The 23,993-nt window shown below is 53.9% G+C and overlaps 1 protein-coding gene across 1 annotated transcript; it reads left to right on the top strand.

The window, feature by feature from the left end:
* Positions 1-445: 445 nt before the first annotated feature.
* Positions 446-23,139, top strand: CYP26B1 (cytochrome P450 family 26 subfamily B member 1). Its single transcript, XM_075041960.1, has 6 exons — positions 446-733; positions 2,930-3,154; positions 15,971-16,246; positions 17,270-17,425; positions 18,067-18,348; positions 19,297-23,139. Exons 1-6 carry the CDS (start codon positions 530-532, stop codon positions 19,687-19,689), a joined length of 1,536 nt encoding a protein of 511 aa, XP_074898061.1. The 5' UTR covers positions 446-529; the 3' UTR covers positions 19,690-23,139.
* Positions 23,140-23,993: the final 854 nt, after the last annotated feature.

Raw genomic sequence — 23,993 nt, 5'->3', positions numbered from 1 at the left:
GGACTTTTTGGGGGTCTTTTTTTTTCCACTCCGGGTTTTTTCTTTTTTAATTTTTTTTTCTTGCGTTTTTTGGCTACTCAGTTACCCCCACCTTCTTCTTTTGGGGTCTCTCTTGGTGGGTTCCCCCCCCCCTTTTTTTTTCCCTCTCTTTTTGTGTTGTGTGGATTTTTTTTTTTTTTTGCCTGTGTCACTCTGTCAAGTTTATTCCAAACGAGAACAAAGTTTTCAGAGAGGGACAGAGGAGAAACTGCTTTTTGCCCCCCCTCCCCTTTCCCCCACCCCCTTTTCTTTTTTTTTCCCCCTTTTTTCCTGTTGTTTTTCTAACCTGCCAGCGGAGAGGGGGGCGAGCCCGGCCCCCCCCCCCACCCAAGGACCCCCCAGGCAGCCTTTAGCGTGCGCTCCGCAATCGCCCTCTTTTTTTTTTTTTTTTTTTTTTTTTTTTTTTCCCGTGCGTGTGTGTGGGTGCGAGTGTGGTGCCTGTCAAGGGGCTGTTTCTCTCCCCACCCTCCTCCTCCTCCTTCTTCCAAATATGCTTTTTGCAAGTTTTGATCTCGTCTCGGCACTGGCTACCCTCGCGGCGTGCTTGGTGTCACTGACTTTGCTGCTGGCCGTGTCCCAACAGCTGTGGCAGCTCCGCTGGGCTGCCACCCGCGACAAAACCTGCAAGCTACCAATCCCTAAAGGCTCTATGGGATTCCCTTTAATCGGAGAAACCTTCCACTGGCTCCTGCAGGTAAGGAGGATTCCCTTCCCTTCCCTCCCTGGAAGGTGGGCTGGGACCGGCTTTTTTTTTTTTTTTTTTTTTTAAGGGCTTTTTTTTTTTCCCCCTCTTCTTCTTCTTCTTTTTTATTTCCCCCCCCCCCCCCCCTTCTTTTCCTTTCGATTGCATCATGCGGGTTCCCGGCGAGCTGGGGAGGTAGATGGGGCCGGGGGTTGGTGGTGGCTGCCCGGGGGGGGGAACCGAGGGAGCCCGGAGCGGCGGCCGCGCTGCGCTCCCCGGCCGGGAGCCGCCGGGTTTCCCCCGGCGGGGGCTGCTGGGTGCCGGGGAAGCAGCAGGGGGGGGGGAAGAGGGAAGGCTGGGGGTCTCCCCCACGCTGCCAAAAATCTTCTTTTCTCCCCCCTCCCGGCCTAAATCCTTGCCAAAAAAAAAAAAATTAATAATAAGAAAGCCGGGGGTGGGAGGTAGCCCCGGGGCGCGCCGGGGGGATGTCACCGGGTTTTGTGTGTTCCCCCCCCCCCTCCCCGGGTCCCCGGGGCTGCTCCCGTCGGGTTCGCAACCCGCCCGGCTCGGGTCCGGTGTTGGGGGAAGCCCGCGGAGGTAATCGGTAGATTAACCCGGGATTAACCTTCCTAACTGCTGAACAGCGGCGGGCGGAGCGGGATCCCCTCGGACCGCGTTAGGAGAGGGTGACTGCCAAAAAAAAGAGAGGAAAAAAAAAATTTTTTAAAAAAAAAAAAAAAGGAGGAAAGGAGGCAGGAGGCGGCCGAGGGGTGCTCCGCTCCGGGGGGAGCCGCTGGCCGGGCTGGGGGCACCCCGGGGGCTCGCAGCATCCCAGGAGGGAACCTCCGAGGAAAAAATTAGCCCGAGGATTCCCCCCCCCCCCCCGCCTCCTCCCAGGGCAAAATAAAAATAATAATAAGCAAATGGGACTCGTGGCGAGGATGCTCCCGCCAGAGAAGGTCGCGTTTCATTGACGGGACCGCCGGGGGAACGGCAGAGCCGGCGGCCGGGCAGGGCAGCCCCGGCCCGGCTGGGAGGGCTGCGGCGTCCCCCGGTGTGTCCCGTGTCCCCCCCACCGGTCCCGTGTCGCCGTGTCCCCCTGTGTCCCGTCCCCCCCCGGGGAAGCCCCGACGTGGGAGCCCGGCGCGGCTGCCCCGCTCCCGGCCAGCCCCCCCCCTCCCCGCCAGCGGCGCCGAAGGGGTTAACTGCCCGCTCTCAATAGGGCTTTATTTTTTAAAGAAATTTATCAGATTTTTACAGGGGGACCAGAAAAGGGTTCTCGCTTTTCCACAGGCTCCGTCCAAACAGAGTCCAGGGCTAAAAATACAAAATTTTGTATAAATTGGACTCCATTCGAAACTTCTCCCGCATAAAGGTCCTCTTTGTGCTGCCCTGGAAATGGTGTACAAATAACTCTTTATTAATGCCACAAAAAGGACTTTAATTATATTTACGCAGATCAAGAAACAGGGTCACCTGAACATCTGAAATTCACAACCGCGCTTTTGTTTCAAAATAAACACACGCACTCCCAGCCCAGCGCCGGGGCGCGGAGCTGCCGCGCTCGCAGCTCTTCTCTCCGCTCGGGATGGTTTTTTTGGGGGGGTCCGACCACCCCCCCCCCCCGCTTTCCCTGCGGCTCCATCCGCCTCTTCTCCGACAAAACCCCCCGGAGCATGTGGGAAAGTTATTAAACTCTCTCAAATCTGGAGATTTACTTAGGTAAATTGCAGCCTTTCGGGTAAAGTCGGTCTGAGCGAAAAGGAAAAAAAAAAAAGGGGGGGGGGAAGGGAAAAAAAGGGGGGAAAAGGGATTAAAGAAAAGAAAAGAAAAAGGAAAGGAAGGAAAAAAAAGGTTAAAAAGTGCCAGGGGAGGTAAAGGGAGGAGGAGGAGGAGGAGGAGGAGGAGGAAGGGCGGCGGGAGGAGCGGGCGCGCCGCGGGCAGCGCCGGCCGCCCCACCGGAGGGAGCCGGGCTCTGGGCGGGTGGGCTGTCGGGGTTACCCCTTTTCCCCCATTTCTGCCCCCCACTCCCCCTCGGGTTGCCCCCAGACCTTCAGGCTCCCCCCCCCCCCCCGCCCCCTTCAGCCTCTCCCCGCACCGCACCGCGGGGATCCCCGGCCGCGGAGACACCGTGGCGGTAACACCCCCCCCCCCCCAAAAAAAACCCCCCTCCTTCGTGTTCCCCCCCCTCCCTCCCCTCCTCCGCAGGGCTCCTGCTTCCAATCTTCCCGGCGGGAGAAGTACGGGAACGTTTTCAAGACGCACTTGCTGGGGCGGCCGCTGGTGCGGGTGACGGGGGCGGAAAACGTGCGGAAGATCCTGATGGGGGAGCATCACCTCGTCAGCACCGAGTGGCCCCGCAGCACCCGAATGCTCCTCGGACCCAACACCGTCGCCAACTCCATCGGCGACATCCACCGCCACAAGAGGAAGGTGAGGGGAGCCCACGCGTGACGGGGCGGGGGGACACACGCACACACGGGACGGCACCCCTTCTTCCTTCCCTTCCCTTCTTCTCTTCTCGCCCTCCTCTCCTTCCCACCATCCCTCTTCCCTCCCTCCCTCCTCTCTCCGCGGAGCTTTCGTGCGTGGGAGGTCCCGCGTGGGCCCCCCCCCCGTGTCAGCGCTCGATGCCTTTGAGGAATTTAAAAGGGCGATGCGGGTGTGGGGGTTTTACACGCGGGGCTGCCCAGGTTGCTGCTGAGGATGGAGGTGCTGCCCCCTCTTCCCCCCCCCACCCCCCCGTGAACAGTGCCACGCGTGGCGGGGGCTGCGGTGAGCTGAGCGGTGAGCGCAGTCCCGGAGGGCTCTTAAAAGGGCGATGCCGGGGGCGTGGGGGGCAAAGAAGCGCCGTCAAACCCCCCCCCCCCCCATTTCCAGGCTCTGCCGTGTTGCAGAGAGACCCCACGCTGTTTGTGTTTGGGGGGGGGGTCTCATGGAGCTGACCGTTGTCTTGGATTTCAGGGAAATTGGGGTGCTGATGGGGGTCACGGGGGGGGGGGGACTGAGCTGGTTGTGTGTGGGGGGGGGGGGCTGAGACCATCCTAGGGCCTTGGCTGGCCTCACCCCTTCGGTGGTCCTGGGGTCACACCCTCCTCACAGACCCCATGGCAGGCGGGGAGCGCAGGGCAGCGAGGTTTCGGGGGGCGTTGAGCCCAGTCGGGGGTGGGGGGGTCATCCTCATGTCCCCCCATCAACAAAGGTGATGGCAGAGGTGAGGGCCTGCGCAGGCTTGGCGTGGCGGCGTGGAGAATGGCTTTGGCGTCCCGTTCTCCACGGGACGGGCTCTTTCCTAGTGGGTTGGGGCAGGCATTGGATTTGGGGTGAAAGTGACGTGTTCGCCCCCCTCGCTGGGGTGCGGAGACGGCATTGCCGGCACAGCCGCCGTGGTACCCAACGCCAAGAGGCTGTCCCAGTCCCTGCCCCGAGGGAAAGTCCGCTCTCCTCTCTCCGCTCCAGCAGGATTTCCTATTTTGGGGTATAAAATCCCTACCAAACCCAATCGCTCTTCTCTCCTGGGGGAGAAGACGAGAAAACAAACACCACATGACACCCATTAGTCACATTTCTTAATGTACTGGCGGTCGGGACTCGTGCGATACCACAAGAAAAGCCGTGTCAATCCCCACCCGGGCAAACTTGGTGTCTGCAATTACACCGCAGTTTGCTTGGGCTACTTCTTTTTTTTTTCCTTAAGGAGGGAGATATTTTTTCCAACCTCACTGTCAAAGAGAAAGGGCAGTGGTTCGTGGGGCTCCCTCCAACACGGAGCATAATTTGTGGCAGGAGAGGTGCAGGGATATGGGGAGCGATGCGCTTTCCTCCGGCAGCGGGAGGAAGGTGGCAGCTTTGGCTCCTATTTATTTCCCATTCAGGGAGGGTTAAGCAGCAGCAGCCAGCGATTTGAAGGTGCCTCTACGCTCCTTCGCTGCTGCTTTTATCTTCTGCACAGCAAGATAATTTTTTTGCTACTGAAAAGTGGGCAGCTGAAGGCCTTTGGTTGCGATCGCCTTAATAAAACCGCGGAATTCAGACCTCAGGAGCAGACACTGGGGGAGGCAAGGAGAGCGTGGGTTGTGGGAACGGGGTCAAGGAAAAGGGAGGCCTGACCTCTGTGGTATCCCGACGGATTTGTAATTTGTACCACAGCTCAGATGGGGAGTGGTGGCACCAGCAAGGACCAATACCAGCAGCACAGAAAGGGGAGAGCCTCTCTCCCTCGATGTTGATACCTGATGTTCTCACTTTTGTGTTTCTTCCTAGTGGGAAATACATGTCCCACCCTCAACTGTGACTCCCAATGCTTTCAGATTTTTCCGAGTCCGAAGGCTGGTCTGGTTCTCCATTCTCCTCCTCAAAACGCTTTTGCCTTCCCAGTTTTTGGCATCATGCACAATCCCAAGCTGGCAAGGATCCTAATTCCTCCTTAAGGGATGGCTAAAGCCTCCTGAGAACAGGTACTCTGGCAAAGCACTGTCCCGGGATGACCCTTGCCAGCCGTGCCTGCTCCTGCTCGCACACCTTGCCTCTGCTTTGAGCTCTGGCGTTCCTGAGAGCAAACGCTTTCCCCGTATCAGCAGGACTGGGGATGCTAGAGTAGCTAATTATTTTTTAAGCCTTCTCTTTCAGCGGCATGGGGTTGGGTACACTGGGCTCAGCTGATTCCCTTCCCTTTGAAAACGGGAGGTTATTCTGATTCCTTCACATGGCCTCCTCTTAATTACTGTTTTTGCAGAGCTGAGCATCTCATGCATCATGCAGCCTTGGGTGCTCCCCGAGCCCAGCAGCCGCTTGAATTGCCTTCTCCCCTACGCAAACCATCCCTCGCCCTGGAGCGAGTGAGTTGCGCACACAGAGATAAGGCGAACCTGCTTCTAATGGGAAGAAAATAGATCATTTTGTTCTTGGCGAGATTGCGATGACCAGATTAAAGCTTTTTCCAGGCTGGGTGCCTTCTACCGGCAATTTCTGCCGGCGTCTTTTGTGTTCACTAGCCCTGAGCTTTTCTTGCTGTTAAATGGCATTGACTTTTAACTCTCCCCACCCTGCTGCTAAGACTGAGAGGTCTGAGGAGGAAGCGCTAGGTTTAAGATTGAAACTTGCTCCTTCTAGGTAGAAGTTTTTCTCTTAGATACCCGGTCTGTACCTTCCTCTTGACTGCCAGGGAGCCGAGCAAAGAACTTGCTGGCACAAGGCAGTTTTTGTGACAGAATTCACCAACTTTCATAAAAAGGATGCTAGTATTAATAGAAATATTAAAAGAATTGGAGCAGACTGAAAGCTCCATGCAGAAAAGCAGTAGTATTTCCTGGGAAATCTTTTAGGTTGTTGATAATTCAGTTTAAAGCACTGTGGGGCTTTCTGGAGGAGCAGTTCCATCTACCTCTTGGATTCTGTTTTCTACCTCATTTCTGAGCTTGAGCCTTTGCTTGCTCTTAAGTGGTTTCTCCTCTGGTCTTGCCAGAAATTGTACATGAGGTATAATTTCTCATGAGGCTGCTTGTGGTGTAGGGTGCTAGCCAACACGAAGAAAGGTGGAGCGTGAAACCCTGTGTGCTCACCCTCTGCTGAGATTCCAACCGTTGGGGTCATCTCTAGCTCTTGTTCCACCAACGCTTACATGGTCCCCACCTGCGATAAGTCCTCGTCATCCTTCTAAAAGCCAATGGAGTTGCACTTATTTGCAGCAGCACTGGCAGATATTCTTTCATCATTCCCTGGCAATCGAGCCGTGGAGTCCTCTTGATGGGACAGATTGCCACTGAGAAGTGAAGATGAGCTCTACCAAAGAGCTTTAAACCCAGCATGTTCTTGCACGATGTTTCTGGTAGCTTGCCATTGAAATCAGCTGTTTTGCTGGCCATGTGTTGCGAAGCTTTCCAAAGAGTTTTAGCTCTTCAGTGTAACTTCAAGATCAGCAAATCGCAGCTATCGCCACTGGATCTGCTGTAGGACACTTTGCCCGTGACGGTGACGGGATCAGAGCTGGGTTGGAAAACTCAGTCTCTGGAGCTCTTCCCTCAGGTTTGCTGTTCCCCTATCTCTGCTTCTCTTCAGGATCTTGCATGGATTGAATATCCTTTTCCGTAAAATGGGTGAATACCCTCTTCTGCATCCCTGGGCTACCAGAAGCCTTAATCCCGTAGGTTTTGATAAAGGACTCCGAGATGCACGTCTGAGACATGCTCAGGAGGAACACAGCCATATTAACAAGCCGGTAGCTATGGAAGCTCTCTGCTTTCCCATCCCCTATTTATTAAAGCTCCCCTGCAGGAAGCTGCCCAAGTTAATATAAATTGGAGAAAACTTCCCCCTTTTGGGAAATGAACTCTCCAGTTATTAGAGAGGGAGTCTCTGGGTATAAAGTCAACCGTGTGCAGGGACGTGACGGCTTGTGGGGCGAGACGGAGGGCTCGAGCAGGACTCGAGCAGGGCTTGCCTGCGTCAGGGGTATTGCTTTATTGCAGATGTCATCAGTGTTGGCTCTGTCCTTGGCCTGAGATGAAGCTGGTCGATAAGAACAGTTTGCAAGTAGTAAACAAAGGCAACCCAAAACTCCTCAACTGCCCTCCTGAGATAAATATCTACTGAGAGGTTGTTACTGCTGTTGGGTCACGGAGTTTATGTTGATGTCGGAGAAGGATCTGGGCCACCCGTGCTGCAGCTCGTTCCTCCACGGTGGCATTTTTGTCTTGAAATCTCCTTGCAGGTTACTGGCAGGAGCAGCCACATTGCTCTCGTGTCCGGCTGAGCGTGAGCATGTCTTTGCTCTGGCTTTTTGGTGGCAGATCTCTGCCTCTCTCCTTCGCATGAAGGGTGCATGTTGTCCCTCACGGTCAGACGTGACATGTCCCGATGGAGGAGAGCTCCTGCTCTCCTACAGTAACTCACTGGGAAGCGGTGACTGGGGACGGTGCCTGGCTGAGGGTGCTCCTTGCTCCACGCTCCGGTGGTCTCCCCATCCAGCCATGCCGCCTGGGCCGTACCCTGTCCCAGCCTGGCTGTTCACTCAATCCTTTTCACATCCCGCCCTAGATCTGTCCTTGGAAACATCTTTGGTTCCCATTTCTACCCGCGAGCTCCCATTTCTACCCATGAAACCCCAGCGAGATCAGTGCAGTCACCCCAGATTTACCGTCTGCGTCTTTTGGAAGTGCCGATCCCTGGGTCAATACGAGCTGTAACGAAGGCAAAGCAAATCTGCTCTTAGGCACGGTGATAGCGTGGGCTCTGGTTTTATGGGATGTAAGGTCAGTGGGAAGCTGGAGTTCAGCAAACAGAGAGGGAGGCATTCCTGTGCCTCTGCCTGCGAGGGACCCCAGCATCTCGGTGGAGAAGGAAATGGGAATTGGAAATGGCCAGAAACGCGTGGCCCTTAGGTTTTAGGTTGAGACGGAGCAGCGCCCGGGGCCAGGAAGGAGTTTCCCCATGCAGGATACGCGCTGCCGGCGCGGCTGTGCTACGGTGCACGGGGAAGGTGGGACTCAGAGTTTCCTCGGAAGCATCCAGCCTTGGCAGGAGAGTGCTGGACTTGCAGGGCCCGTGCTCTGTTCCAGCATAGTAATCCCAAAATAGGCACAGCTGGCTTAAAAAAGGAAAAGAAAGAATGAAATAAAAGCAGTCCGTGGGCTGGGTAGACATCCTAGACCCGGAGACTCGAGGAGGAAGCAGACAGTGGTGCAGAGAAACGGCCTGTTTTGTCTCACTGTCCAAAACTACATCATTCATTAACACACCACAATTAATGTTCTGCCTCGGAGGCATACAAGTGTTGAGCTTATTAGCACCAAGTAGAAAGGTCTGAGGCTTTAATATAGTTTGCAAGAGGATTAAGAACACAAAAGGGGCCATAAATTTACAGCCAAATATAAACCAGCTGCTGTGGGCTGGACTGGGGAGGGGGAGGGAGGGAAGGAGGGAGATGGGGGAGAGGGGTGGGAGGAGGAAGGAGGGATGAGAGGCGGCGGGAACATACCTTTCACCCTACAAAAAACCCTGACCCAAGTTGTTAAGAGGGTTTTTTTAGGGTTGGGTTGGGTTTTTTTTTGCATTTCCACCCAGCCCCACCGCCCTCCTCCGTGTGACTTGTAAATCCCACGGTGGAAAAGAAACCATCCCCTTTGATTCAAGCCCCCCCCTCCCCCAAATTGTACCCGTCAGCTCAAGCTGGATTCCAGCTGCCATCGGCTGGCCCGGCTCCAGCCCCTTCTCGACATGTCCGTGTCGGGCTGCTGCCCTGTGGGCTTTAACCCACGGGCAAAAGCCACTGGAGCCGGAGAAAAGGCTTTCATTGATGGAGGAGGGCTCCCGCTCACCGTCTCGGGGAAGAATTTGTCAGCTAGGTCGGCTCATTGACTTTAGACCAAATAGCGCTGTCATCTACAGTGGTGTAAATCCAGAGTAATTCCAATGGATTAAAAAAAAAAGCAAAGCGCGGGCGCTTCTGGCTGAAAGACAGATTTCATGCGTTTTTCAGACCGCCTTCCATCCCAAAATGCCCTGTAAGCTCAGACCCTGCTTTGAAAAGCTGTGCTGTGTCGGAGCACGGTTACAGCCCAGGAGCTGTACGGGTACCCTGCGAGATGAATCGCTTTAATGTAGGCTGCTCCGCCTTTCTGTGTCGTCTGGGATGGAAGCTGTTGGATGTCCCGTGAGGCATGGAGAAGGTGAAACCCCTCCTGGGGTTGCAATGCTCTGCGCTGGGTGGAACTGCAATCTGCAGCCCATAGCTCTGCATGGGTCCAGGCTCCACTTTAGAGTGGGAATGGGGGATGCCAGGAGCTAATCCCAGTGATGGGAAAGAGCTTTTCAGGCTCAGGATCTATCCTGCACTGTCTTTGTGTAGCTTTGGTTTTCTACTGCATCATACTCCACTCTTCCAAGCAGCTCGAGCAACCTGCTGAGTTGTGGTTTGTAATATCCCGCTTGTCCCTCTGGGGACCGAGTGCTTTGTTTCGGATTAACGATGCTCTCCGTTACTTCTCAGGTGGCACTTCTACCACTAAATACGTCTCTCTGTCAGCCAGCTTGCTCTTAAAATTTCTTCTCCTTAATTTTGTAGGGTGGCCTTGGGTCATCTCAGACCTTGTCATCTCCTTAGTTTAAAGCTCAGGCGAGGTGTCTGATAGTCGGCAGGAGCTCCTGGGTTCAGAAGTAGGGACGTCCGCACCATCAGATGTGTGCTCATCCCTGTATGATGCACAGAGGTCTTAGAAGACCTTACTCAGGATTTTGGTGGCAGAGCTGCCGGAGGAAGTGCTTTTCCAGGCATCTTCCCTTATTTCTGCCAAGAGACAACGTGTGCTCAGAAAGGTGTATGTATTTCACCTTTGGGATGGAGCAGGCTGCGTCCTGGGGCGAGGGTTTCCCTCTCATCCCCTCTGTGAGTGCGGCTGCCCCTCGTGCTCCGCTCCGCTCCCAGCCCGTGGAGCACTTGGCAGGACCGAGGTCTAAGCGCTTCCGCGAAAGAGCACTTGAGGCTGGTTTCTTTGCCAAGTCTGGCTTTGTCTCTAGGAGACTCCATGCCCTGGGTTACTTAAATGCGTGGGGTCCTTTCCCTTTGGCCCCGGCCCTGTGCTTTGGGATGATGCAGGCGGTCGGCAAAAAGGGGACTTTTCTCCTGATATTTCTCCTCCATTGGCTCCGCAGTGGTGGACAGGGCACTATCCCTGCTGCCTGGGCAAGCTGCTCTCCTCTTTAGCTCTGGGTAAATTCCCATCCCCACACCACAGATTTGGGATTTTAATACCTGGTCCAAAACCAAACGGGATAGACCATCCCAGCTTGACCCAGCCCTTGGATGCTGATGAACGGCAGCTCTGAGCATGCAGCCGTCTGCCTGGTGGGTTTGCAGGATGCTCTTTCTCCACGGCTCCAGCCAAAGACACCAGCCACAGGCAGCGGGTGCTTGCCCCGTTGGACCTCTTCTTGGCCAGCTGATCCCACCTTTCTAGTCCCTTCTGGCTGGACACAGCTTCCATTTCTTTGCCACACTACCCATTGACTTGATATCTTCTTTTTCTTTCCCTCCCTGTGTTTGATTCCCTCCTTGAAGAGCGATGACAATATGTAAGATGAATTTTACTCTCCTCAAATGCACTGGTTCCTCGTGGATAAATGGGGGGAAGGCACTCGGAACAGCACGTCAGAGGTGGTGTAGGCACACAGATGCTAAAGAATCTCAGTGTGTTTTGGTATTGCTGTGAAGTGGGCTAAGAAACCTAAATTGCTGACTGTAGCTGGTTGCATTTTGCTAGTGATGGCATTGGGTTTTTTTGAGACACGAGGCGGTTTTGCAGTGAGGGGTGCTGAGACAGAGGTAGGTTGTCCTGCTTGTTCCTTGCTCTACCCCCCCCAGCCTGTGCATCGCAGCCCCTTTAAGGTGGTAGCCTGTTCAAGGGTTTCGGATCGAAAGCGGTCTCCTGTGCCGTGTGGAGGGTTTTTAGGAGAGATGCTCGGACATGGAGATTTTTGAGCTGTGAGGAAATGGGGTGCTTGGGCTCATTTTTATTCTGACCTCCAGTGGAAATATGGAATGCTAGTTTCTCACAACCCTAGATGTTTAAAAAAATTTAAAAAATTAGGGGTATAGGCAACCCTGAAAGGTGCATGACCATCATAATGTGGCCCAAGGGTGCTGAAATGATCTTTACATTTTTTTCCAGCACATTTCTCTTGCGAATCATTCCAATTTCAGTGAAACTGCCTTTTGCAAAGGCACTCCATTTCTTTTCTTCAGCTGGGCCGAGTTTGGAGATTCCGGCTACTGCAACCAGACTCCCTTTGGAGACGGGTCGCAGCATTCATGGGGCTCTTGCATTTCTCTCTGGGAGAGGTTGCTGCCTTCAGCCCCCCCAAGACACTCACACTCCTCACCCGCACTCTGCGTGCAGTGCTATGCTTTGATGGGCAAGCCCAGCGTTGCTCGTTTTGGGTGGTCAGCAGCTGAAACTCTTGCCTTTTTCCTCTCAGCGCGCCTGGATTCCTCCCATGATGGAGCATGGCAGGAGACTGTGGAGCGGTCCGTGTGCTCTGTTTTCCGATTACAGCATGGGGAGAAAAGGGATCAGCTCTTTGCTGTGTGTCTGTGAAAGGCACGCAGCAAAGTGTCAGGGCAGCAGTGGGGTTTTGTGGAGGTCCTCTCCTCTTTGCGGTGCCTTACATAGTCTTCACAACTTTTTTGCTGTGTTTCCCCTTTGCTCGTGCTCCCGGTGCCAGGACAGCCTCTTGCCCATGAGCCTTCTCATCCCGCTCCAAAAATATCAGGGTTTACAAGCCCGCTGGAGCATGGCAGTGGGCTCCACGTCTGGCAGCCCCGCGTCTGATGCCAGAGAGAGGCAGACATCCATTATAATGTGGCGACAGGACAGGGTTGGGACAAACACCGCCTGGTCTTTTGAAACGTAGGAAGAAATTGTACGTCTCCAGGTTGAGATGCTGCTTTGGATGCTTCCTGACACATCCCGCCGGCCAAACCGCCAGCGGGTGCCAAATTGGTTCGTGAAAACGTCTCTGCGCTCATTGTGCTTTGTTTGGTGGGGCCAGCAGCTCTGGCCGGCGTGGGCTGGATGAGACGCAGGTGTCTGATCCCAAAGCATAAGTTTTCCTCCTGGAGGGGAAGAAGGAAAGGCTCCGTTCCCTCTTTGCTGTGCTGATGTGCTGGGTGGGAGCAGGGGACCTGCAGATCATGGGTGGCAAAAGGCAGGGGCTGAAGCTGGTGCTTGGAGTGGGGAGGCTTGACCAGCACCAAGGAGGGGTAACACAATGAAAAGCATCATCCCTGCTAACTCTTTTCCACCCTAGCTACTAAACGAAGCCTTTGCTATGCATGAAAATGCTGTGGGTTGAAGCTCGGAGCTCTTCACTTGAATGTCCTCTCCTCTGGTGTGGTTTGAGGATGGGGCTGGGGTATTCTCCAGCCAGGACTGGGAGCAGTTCACTGTCACACGGAGCTGGACCTCTCCAGGAGATCCTGGAGCCGAGACACTGGGAAGGAATTTTCTGCCTTAGGAAAATCATAAATCTTTAAATATCCTGTTTCCACTGTGAGACGGATTCGGAAGTTTCCAGCCAGGCTCGCTGGGTGGTGGTGTCTCCCTCGGCGCGGGGTGAGTGTGTGTGTGCGCGTGTAAATGAATGCCCCCGGACAGAGCAAATCCCCAGACTTGGCTCTTTTGGGACATATCAAAATGTGAAAAAATTGGGGGCTCTTTCCAGCATCCCCCAAAAGCCCTGGCCACTGCCCTGGCACTACCACCGAGGCCACCTGGCCGGATCCCCACCACGACTGGGCTATTGCATCTCGGTGTTAGCAAAGCTGAGCATCCCCTTAGAGCTGATTTTGCCTCTTGGCAGCTCTGGAGCAACTGGTTTTTTGCGCCGATGCTCCTTGGCTTGGTCTTGCTCCGGCTGAGACGTTCGGCTCGGCTTCACTAGAGGGCGCAGGAATTTTAGGCTAGAAACGTCGGGGAAAGTTGGCTGCCTTTTCCTCCTTTTTAATCAACTGGAAAGATGCAGGGTTGAACTGGAGGTGACTGGAAGGGGATCCAGACTTGTGTCTGGCTGGGGAAGGATCCGCTGACATCTGGGATTAGGCGGTGTGGAGTGCAGCGGCAGCGAGTGGACGGGACATTGCGGCGAGCCGGCGGCATGGCCGGGGCTCGCGACCTTGTCCGGCCCTGTGGTGGGGAGCTGTGGGCTCTGGCAGCTGAAAAAAGGGGAAAAAAAAGAAAAAAATTCCCCTCCAGCGCCCCAGTGCTAAATGCTCCCCCTTTTTCCGGCTGGGCAGGTGGTCTCTTGACCTCCATAGGGGCTCAGTCTTCTTTTGCTGAGCGTTCCCTGCTCTGCACCTTTGCTGAGCATCGTTCCTTGGGACGGGCACTCTCCTCTTCGGACTCTGGTTTGGTCTGCGGGGTCTGGATCTGGCCCCGGGCTGGTTCTCTATATTGCTGCAGCAATTTTGCACAGCAGGACCAGAAGCATTTCTCGGGATACTGTGCTTTTTGCAGGGTGGGGGAGGTCCCTGAGCCCCTTGCCTGGGGATGATGCTGGGCAGAGCTGGGGGAGGACGGGGTTTGCCCCAGGTTGGGAGCCCCAAGGGCCACCTCCACTGGGATGGTGGCTCCAAGCAGGGCTGCAGCCTGCACCCCTTAAGCAGAGGCTGTCCCCTCGCCAGCTCTGCTTTCAGCTGGAGAAACTGAGTCACGGGAAGCATCTGGGGAGAGCGGGTTGATTCACTGCGAGCCTCTGTCCTTATCCCAAACCCCCCAGCGTGGATGAAGGGCAGATGCCGGCCAGATGGGGAGACATTGGTGGCTCCTCACCAGCCCCACTTGGGAAGTCCTGTTCCATCCCTGTGGAGCAGCTCGTGGTTGCCAGCTCTCCTCCAGCTGGCACTGCATCAAACCCTGATGTCCTGCTCACGGCCACCAGGAACCGGCCCTTTCCCAGCTCCCTTCGTACCTTCCCCAGGCAGCTGAGGGGCTCAGCTCTAGCACCTCCAGTTTTTCTCTTCCGAGTGGCTGCTTTTTCACCCCCTCACACTGGCAGGTCTGCCTGAGCGTCGCTGCCCTTTCCAGGCTTAAAAATAGCTCGTGAAGCACGGAGAGGTGGCAGAAAGCAGCAGCCGCACCATCTCATGCTCTCACCTGATCTCGCCGCCCCGCTGTTCATTCATTCATTCCTCCACTCCGTTCATTCATGCCTCCGCTCTGTGTAGCCATCCAGGGACGACTGTCTATCTGCAGGCAGATCTGTCCGTTGGTCTGCTTGCATTTTCTTTCCCATTCCTCCTACCATCCCGTTTGCATGCTGGTATTTCCATGGGGAGCCTCCGAGCTCTGTCCCATCGTGTATCGTGTGATGAGTTTTACTCGGGGCTCAGCCCGAGCGCGGTGCGTTATGAAGTGGCTCTTGTCGAGTCTCCTGCCCAGGGCTGCGAGGGGACAGAGGTGTTATTTCACCAAACAAACTCCCAGTGAACGATGTGCATTAGCAATGAGGGGTCGCAGCCAGGAAAATATTACCTTTCCCTTTGAGTGCTGACTGCGGAGGAAATTCTCACATTTACAGCTCCAGCGAGTCCGGCGCTCATGGAAAGAGGGGGCGGCTTTGATTTCTCTCCTCTTGTTGGTTTGATAACTTTGCAGCCCCCCCACCATGCATTGAGCCCCCCCAGGAACCGGCCACCGGTGGAGGCTACGCAGGCTTGCAGCTCCCTCCTTGGGAGCCTGTTTTAATTTGATTTTCCCGGAGGCCTGGCATGTGGCGGTGCGTGTGTGCGTGCTGCCCCGTGTGTGTGTGTGTACGTTAATAAAAGATAAACAAACAGCACTTTTTCCTCCGGTGCACTCTGGGAGGGATGCGGCGGGGATGCCGAATGAAAGCGTGTGCTGTGGGCTGCGCCGGGGAGGGCTGAAGGGACATTCCTGGCATTGCTGAGCTCCTCGTGCAACGCGCGGGCCCTGGCCCAAATTGGAGTAAGGAGCCGTTAGCATTGGGGACCTGGGGAGGCCCACTCCCGTGCAGTGTTTACTCGCAGAGCTTAAATTAATACTGTCTGCTGACATCAGTTTTTTTGCCTGGTTTCCCAAGGAAACGAGCCGTATGCGATCGCAGCCTCTCTGCATAGATGCATGCCTCTCTTCCCCATTTGAACCCCTGTCTAAGTTCAGCCAGATTTCACAGAGATCCTAAATGCATCAAAATAATTATATTTTACTTAATTTTTTACATATATTAAAAAAGGGTGGTTGATAAGTGGGAGAAACTGCCAATGCTCCCCATTGAAAGAAAAGCTTGCGCTTGTCTGCGTGCATACGCAACCATAATGTTAGACACTAGAGAATCCCTGTGGAAGAGATGTATTAGTAGCATCCAAATCATGGGATAAATATAACTGGGAGCCGTGAGACATGGAGCTGCAGGAAAGCCAGCTCCATCCATCCTGCCGTGCAGATGAAGGGTTTGCTCCCATCTCTGGTTTACACCATGTTATTGCCCGTCATTTGTGATGGTTGTGGTGGGGATCAGCCTGCGGAGGATCTATCAGCTGGTGTTCCTCCATCAACCCTTTTTGGCAGCTATTTTAGGAGTCAGTGATTCTGGGTGATGAATTCTGGATGATGATGAGTCTTCTGCTCAGTGCAGGAGACCTGTGATGTCCATTTTTGTGGGCAAAAGCTGGTTACTAGAGAAGGCAGAGTAGGGTGTTGGGGCTGTGTAGAAACCTCTACTTGCTCTCTTTTGTAGGTTTTCTCCAAAATCTTCAGCCACGAGGCACTGGAGAGCTATCTCCCTAAGATCCAGCTGGTGATCAAAGACACTCTTCGGGCCTGGAGCAGCAATCCCGAGTCCATCAACGTCTACCACGAGACCCAGAAGCTCACCTTCCGCATGGCCATCCGTGTCCTGCTGGGCTTCCGCATCCCCGATGAGGAACTCAACCGCCTCTTCGAGGTCTACCAGCAGTTTGTGGAGAATGTCTTCTCCTTGCCCGTGGATCTGCCCTTCAGCGGCTACAGGAGGGTAAGAGACTTGGTCTGAGTCCTCCACCAGCCGATAACACCAATCTGGGATTAATGGGGGGTTGGCTAATCCCCATCTCTGCAGGTTCTCGCTGGGATGTCTTCTCACCCTCTGACCTTAGGATTGAGTCCATTTTGGGCTACAAAGTCCTGTTTTGGTGGAGTGGTGAGGAAGATCCATTCATAGGGTTTTAGGGTGCTAGGGACTGCGTGGTTTGTTGCAAGAGAGAATCCAGTCGGGACTTGCCCAGATTTAATGCGTAATTTTTCCTCACTTCTAACTGGCAGCTTTGCTGTATTTTTTTGTTTGTGGGACCTCTTCTCCTGTTAATTCCCTCCTGTCCCCAGGGTGAAACAGGCCAGTGGACCTTCTAATTCCAAGAACTATTCTAGTTTTTTGATGAATGATGCAAAATGAAAACTTAACAAAAATCATAGACAAAAAACTGTATGTTATTCGTGGGGAATTTTGGTAACAGAAATAAGGGATTTTAAAATTTTTTATTGTGATTATCACTGCAAATTTTGTTATTGTTATTTGACCATGTAAATGAGCGCAACCATTTGCAGTCCCGAAGCATTTGCAGCAGCAGGTTAGCCCAGTGCAGCTGCACTCAGATAGGAATTGCTTTACTGAGACCAGGTGATAAAATTGCTCGGGAAACCCATTATGCTCCCGGGAAGAGGATCCTTTCAGATGAATTGACTTCCCTTTGAGAGACAATTTTCCCAGGGTGAGCCGGAGGCCTGTGAACTGGTGCAGTACGGGGTCTCCCACATCAGACCTATCATTTGCACATAGGTGTTGATTACTCTCGCCTGTAATCTCACCTACTCGGGGCTTGCTCCTCCTGCCCAGGGAACAACTTCAGCATCTTTATACTTCTCTTTGAGCATCTGCAATTGCAGTTGTATTACTTAGACGTGTTGTCCTCAGCACGTCTCCAGCTCCTGGGGACACTGGGCTGGGGATGGTGGTGTTAGCGTTGTGTCCTGCGTGGTCTGATGGGTTCTTGCTCCACAGGGCATCCGGGCACGCGAGACGCTGCAGAAGGGGCTGGAGAAAGCCATCCAGGAGAAACTGCAGAACACGCAGGGCAAGGACTACGCCGACGCGCTGGACATCCTGATAGAGAGCGGCAAAGAGCATGGCAAGGAGCTAACCATGCAGGAGCTGAAGGTAAAGATCTTCCCCGTGGTCGCCTTGTCCTTGCTGTGCTTAGGGCAGGGGTTGCCCGAAGAGCAAAGCGTGAGCTGCTGTAAGGAGGGTTTTTTGGGGCAGACCTGAGGTGATCAGTGAGAGCTGAGGGACCACAATGTGTTGTTGGAGCTCCAGGTGGATCCCGGTCTGGTGGATTATGGTGCCAACAAGCCAGTTGCTTTCCTGCGGGCCATATTTATTTGCAGATTGCTCTCAGCCCTTTCTAACAAGCATTTCCAGGGAATACAAAAAGACCATACAAATTTGCTGAAGCTTTCAGCCTTGACCAACTTCACCCCTTGACCCATCCAGTTTTAAGGTGCCTCCTTTGCAGGGCATATGAGCCCTTGGCAGGTTGTTGTCTGCAGCAGGGTCACGGCATAACTTGTCCTTCATGTGCTATCAAGAGCCATCCCCAGGGTCTTTTTTCCTGCCTGTTTGGTCCTCAGAATCCTCCAAGGCTCTGCGGGAAGCTCCCCGTGGTGGGTGTCCAAGACCTGTGCCTGCACAGGGAGAGACCTTGCAGTTAGACATGACCAGCCTGCGTGCCTGTCCCTTGACGTGCCACGTCTGTCTGTCCATCCCCGGTGTCTTACCCTGGCTTCGCCCTTGTCTTTCAGGATGGCACCCTGGAGCTCATCTTCGCCGCCTACGCCACCACCGCCAGCGCCAGCACCTCTCTGATCATGCAGCTCCTCAAACACCCCCGGGTCCTGGAGAAGCTGCGGGAGGAGCTGCGCAGCAAGGGCATCCTCCACAACGGCTGCATCTGCGAGGGTTCCCTCCGCCTCGACAACATCAACAGCCTCCACTACCTGGACTGTGTCATCAAGGAGGTCCTTCGCCTCTTCACCCCCATCTCCGGGGGGTACCGGACGGTGCTGCAAACCTTCGAGCTGGACGTGAGTATTGCCGTCTCTCCGGGGTGCAGCTGCGCCGTGAGTTCCCCAAAAGAGCCTTTTGCGTGTTGTCGCAAAGCTTGCTTGAGCCCGGCTTAGATGAGACCTCAGGGAGGACAAATTAGGTCCTGCTGGTGATGGGAGGCAGAACTGCTCTGGATTCAGAGGAGGGCGATGGAATCTGGCCCATGGGAGGGAAGGGATGTGCCCGAGCTGTCAAAGAGGAGACAGGCGTGATGCTTCAAAGAGCAACTCGTGACAGTGTTTGACGCCAAAATCTGAACTGGGGTGTGACAAGGGAAAGGTTTACTGCAAAGAGCATCTTCCGGCTGCTGGATGACAGGCGGATTACTCACCGCAATGGCTGGAATTTCCTACTAGCAAAACAAAATCTCGAGGCCTGGCTCGTCGCTGTAAATCCTACTAATGCAATGATTTGAGTCGGAAACCTTTTAAAGTGCTCAGGGGATGATAAATCCGCCCCGTTTCTCATCGCCCAGGCCCTGACATGTGCGTCAGGAGTGTGGGGCTGACAGGCGGCGGGGTGTGAGCAAAGCCATGGGATGCTCTGGGGAGGGCTGGCCGGTGCTCAGGGCACGGCACGGGCGCGAGAAAAGCTGCTTCGCTTTGCTCGGCAGCAGTCAAGCACCGCGGGGTTCCTGGTAGGCGACTCCTGCCAGAGACCGCAAAGCAAATAAATAGCAACGGATGATCCGCCGGGTCGCTGGGATGGAGGCAGGCATAAGCCCAGGGTTCCCATCTCCCAGCCCTTTGCACTGCGCTCTCTGATTTTCTTTCAAATTTGCAGCGCGCCCGAGCAATAAACCCAAAGAAAATGGGAAAAAAGCAGGCAAAGCAAAACGGCTTCATCTTGCCCTCCTGCTCCTTCTCTCTTTACAGTGGGTTTGACTCGCTCTGGTTTTCTCTCCACCCCTTCCCTCCTCTCCGCAGGGTTTCCAAATCCCCAAAGGCTGGAGCGTGATGTACAGTATCCGGGACACCCACGACACCGCCCCCGTCTTCAAGGACGTGGACATCTTCGACCCCGACCGCTTCGGGCAGGGTCGAAGCGAAGACAAGGACGGCAGGTTCCACTACCTCCCCTTCGGAGGAGGCGTACGGACCTGTCTGGGCAAGCACCTGGCCAAGCTCTTCCTCAAGGCGCTGGCCATCGAGTTGGCCAGCACCAGCCGCTTCGAGCTCGCCACCAGGACTTTCCCCAAAATCACCCTGGTGCCCGTGGTCCATCCGGTCGACGGACTCAAGGTCAAATTTTTCGGACTGGATTCCAACCAGAACGAGATCCTGACGGGGACAGATGCCATGCTGGGGGCAACGGTGTAAAGCCCATGCCGGCGGCGCGAGGGATGGGCGGCCGGGGGACGGAGGGTTGGGGTGGGGGCAAGGGGACGAACAGGAGGGGAGGAGGAGAGGGGGACGAGAAGCTTCTCCACGACGCTCGCTTCGCAGAGCCTCCGGGTCGGGACTGCTTTCTCCACCAGTGAAGCTGCCAAAACCGTTTTGCTCTTCCCGCGGGGCGCGGAGAAGGTTGGGGTGTCCTCGTGCGTCTCGTTTCGTTCGAAAGGAGGAAAAGTCGCAAAACCCAAGTCAAGCTGGGATGTCTGACCATACACAGTATCTAAATATTATAAATATATATATATAAATATCTATAAAACACTTCTGCTGCGAGGAGGAGCGCTGCAAAGGCCCGACTGTGGGAAAGGCTTTGGAAATCAGCCGACGATCAGAGGTCTGGCGTCCCGGGGTGGCTCTCGGGTGGCCTCTGATTTTTTTTTTTTAACAGTGTTAAATTAGCTGGTGATAACAGTGTTTTGTTTTTTGGTTTTGATTTTTTTTTTGTTTTTGTTAATTTGTTTGGTTGTGTTTTTTTGTTTCGGGGCATTGGAGGCTTTCCTTGGTGAGGGGGAGACGAGTGATGCCTGTTCCCATCCCCTCTCCCGCTGGTGCTGGGGCAGGCTGGGGAGGGGGGACTGCCGTTTCGCCTCCGCTGCGGGACCGAAAAACCCTGTGGTGTCTTGTCCAGGGCTGAACGGATGGTGAGCCGTCCTTCTGAGGCCTCGGACAAGTACATATTTGCGTTTTGCAAAATGCATTTTGCATTTGGGGCTTTGGGTGGGGGTGGGGGGGTGGGTGTCCTTTTTTTCTCATTGAGTTTCCTGCTGCTGCTACACGGCCTGTGTGCACCCATTCCCCCACCGCAGCCCCTCACCAGCCCCTTTCCCATGCAAAGGCACCCGTTTTGGGGCCATTTTGGTGCCTTTGCTCTCCCTGAAGGTGCAGGCACCAGCCTCCGAACTGCACGGCCCCGCTGACCCACCGCGGCTCCGCGAGCGCCGGGGCGCTGAGCAAAGCCGCCCCGCTCAGAGCTGCTCGTTTCGGTGCGTCCTCTTCCCCGGGAGGCGTTTGCATTAAAGGTCATCTCGATAAATAAGCCAACGCACGCATTGTTTGTCTGGTGTTTGGGTTTCGTTTGGCGATGGGAGAGCTCGGCAGGAAGGAGAGCGAGCGGCCGGCTCCTTGCAAGCTGTCCGCCCTGTCCCACCGCTAACCCAGGAGAGGGCCCCTACCCAAAACTTCTCCGGCACAAGCAAGCAGCCACCAAGGTATCTTGCATTCGATTCGCTGAGTGGGTTTATTTTCTTTTATTTTTCGCATGCAGGAGGCTTCTGGGTTGAGCGTGAGATGGGTGGGTCGTGTCGAAAGCGGACGTGGCCTTGCATGTGGGTGCAGAGCAAAAGCTCCCCGAGCGCCCTGGCAGGGGTTTGGTTCAGACCAGAGCCAAGCACCGGGTCGGGAGATCCCTCTCTAACTTGAGGCATCTCTGCCCAACCTGCCCAGCCCCGCTCCTCTCCCATCTCCTGCCCTCCGGGTTGGAAAGAACAACGCAAGGACCATGGCTGAGACCTCTTCTAACCGTGATGGGAAAAGATCTTGTGCTTGGGTGGGCAGCTTGGCTTTCAGCTTTAAAGGTGTCCAGATAAGTCGGAGGGGTTGAAATAAGGAAGGCGAAGGGGCAGATGTGACTTACCAGCTTGCTTTGCAGGTTGTGCTTTTGATGAGTGGGTGCCTCTTTGGAAGGTCGAAGGAAGTGTGAAGCGAGCGATGGTGATGGCTGCCTTTGCCAGCCCGTCGTCTGGTGGGGGCAAGGAGGAGGGAGGCAGTTTTTTAGCCGGGGGAAGCACTTGAGGTCGGATTGCCGTCAGCCAAGCTGCCAGAAACCCCCCCAGAAGCATCCCGGTGGATGGTCTCTACTCACGCCGGGGTGCACAGCTTGATTTTTCAGGTTGATTGAACCTGAAATAGAACTCCCGGTCTTCTAGGAGATGCCATTCAGATCCAGGGCTTGCCTTCTGGTTGGTAAACAACGTGCCAAATCCAAAAGCAAGGTCTCGGGAGCATCTGGCTACGGGCACCGTGTCCCTGAAGCAGAGGCTCAGCTAGTTTGCCAGCCTGGAAATTTTGAGCGAAACACTGCTAGCTCAGGCACTGTTGAGATTTCAGGTATTTTCCTTGTCCCTGATGGAGAGAAAACTTTCCTGGTGATCAAAGGAGCTTAATCGCAATTCAAATCCCAAAGGGCGAAGAAGCAAAGAGGAACATGAACCTGAATGTGGTGGGAAGGGGTGAGTCTCCCAGGGGCAAACATTTGGGGAAAGGTAAGTGGCACGTGAGGGTGTCCGTGGTCTTTGTGGATGATGAGCCCTTGGAGGACGTGGGGATGGGGGCAGGAGGTGGATGGTCTGGGGTGGGGGGGGACCTGCAGGGTGCAAACCCACCAGAGACCCCCGCCGGGTGCTCTCCAGGAGCCCCCGTCTCCACCTGAGACCTGCCAGGGGAATAAAACTGTGCTCGGGGGAGAGGAGGCGGAAAAAGGGGAAAGCTGGAGAGGGGAACGGCCAGCAAGGTTAAAAGGTCTGGTTAGAGCTCAGAGGCGGCTTCGCGCCGTGTGTCGGCGAGCAAAATCTCCTGGGCAGGCTCTTCCGAAAGGGCTCGGTCCCGCTTGTGCTTACGGGAAATCAGTGAAGGGTTTCGCTGAAATTTTTATTTTAACTTCCAATGTCATTACAAAGTGAAAACCAAACATGCTTTTGAGTGAGTGGTTGATTGGAGAGCGGTAATATAAGATGCATACATCCATTATATATATATGCTTACATCATGTGTATATATAATGTTTGTGTGTGTGAGTATTTAATCTAGGCATAAGTAAGTCATGCTTTTGTTTTTCCATTCCTAACTAATATAACTTGACTAAAAAAGTTGCTGCAGTGGGTTTGCAGAATAAAGCACTTTGAATCTCAGAATTGTTTGTTTGTTTTGTTTTGTTTTTTTTTCTTAGCACAGTCCAATTTGCTATAATATTATTTTATACACAAATTTTTTTTTTTGGTCTGTCTTTATAAACTATTATAAGTACTATTTTTGTTATAATTCAAAATAGATATTTAGTATAAAGTTTTGCTGTTAAATATTTGTTATCTAGTAAAATATGATTTTTTTTCTCTTTATTGTAAACATGGTCTGGAAAAATATTAATATGTTTTATCACAGTTGTTTTTAATATTAAAAAAAGAAAAAAGCACTTGTGGAGTTTTTCGTTATGAAATTGGTGCCGTGTGAACATGTGTTTCGGTCATGTGGTTTTTAATATGTATATAATATTATGTGTCGCATATTAAAATGAATGTTGTGTATTTTGTGATCTTAAAAAAAAAATAATCCATGTGGCTATTTTATAGACTTCCATAATAAAAAGAGTTGAATCTCCAACCTTTTTGTTTCATATCCATCTGCATCTCCTCTCGAAGGGCTTGTGGCCTTCTGGTTTGGGGTCTTAGGGTAACACCCCCATCCTGGGAACTGGAGCACCCTGTAAGTGGGATTTTTGCACCCACCTGGGGACCCATCGTTCTCCATGGCCAGGGTGAGGCCTTACTGGCTGGCACAGATTGAAATACATGAAATCCCACTTAAAAATAAGAAAAAGCTTTATTATGGGGAGGATGGGCAAACGTTGAACCAAGTTAACCAGAGATGTTGTGGAGTCTCCATCCCTGGAGATACTCAGAGCCTGACTGGACATGGTCCTGTGCAACCTGACCAAGGGTTCGGTGAGCTCCAGGAGAGCCAGTTTCTGCCCAAAGCTTTTACCTCTCCCCAGCAAGGGACAGAGGCTGGACAAAACAAGCGGGTGAGAAGGGAAAGGTGCGTATCTCCAGTTGCGTGTGCGCCCTGGCCTTTGCTGCTGGCTCTTTCAGGAGCTTACACCGTGCGGAGAAGGCGCATGAGACCACCGTGGGTTGAAGGACATACACCCGACTCCTGATTGCATTGACGGGCTGGATGGTGGGCAGGATGCGCGTGGTGGACCAGATGAGGCAGGACATGCTTCCCCAGGGTAGCCCAGGTGGGAAGGACCCCGTGATGGGCAGCAGCAGTGCTGCAGGTTGGGTGGGAGCAAGACAGGTTGTCTCCAGCCCTCCCATCATCTCCCATTTGGGCTACTGAGAGATTGACTGCTCCAGTAATCAGCTCCTCAGCAAACCTGTGTCCCAGAGTTTTCTGTAAGCAGGGCTTGCTTTGAGCTTTTTAAACCCAAAAAGTTTCAGGACCTTTTGGCCCTG

This window comes from Buteo buteo, chromosome 1 (genome assembly GCF_964188355.1).
Source record: "Buteo buteo chromosome 1, bButBut1.hap1.1, whole genome shotgun sequence".
Classification (NCBI taxonomy): Eukaryota; Metazoa; Chordata; class Aves; order Accipitriformes; family Accipitridae; genus Buteo; species Buteo buteo.
Note: the sequence above shows the minus strand (reverse complement) of the source record. Positions and strands in the feature narration are given on the sequence as shown.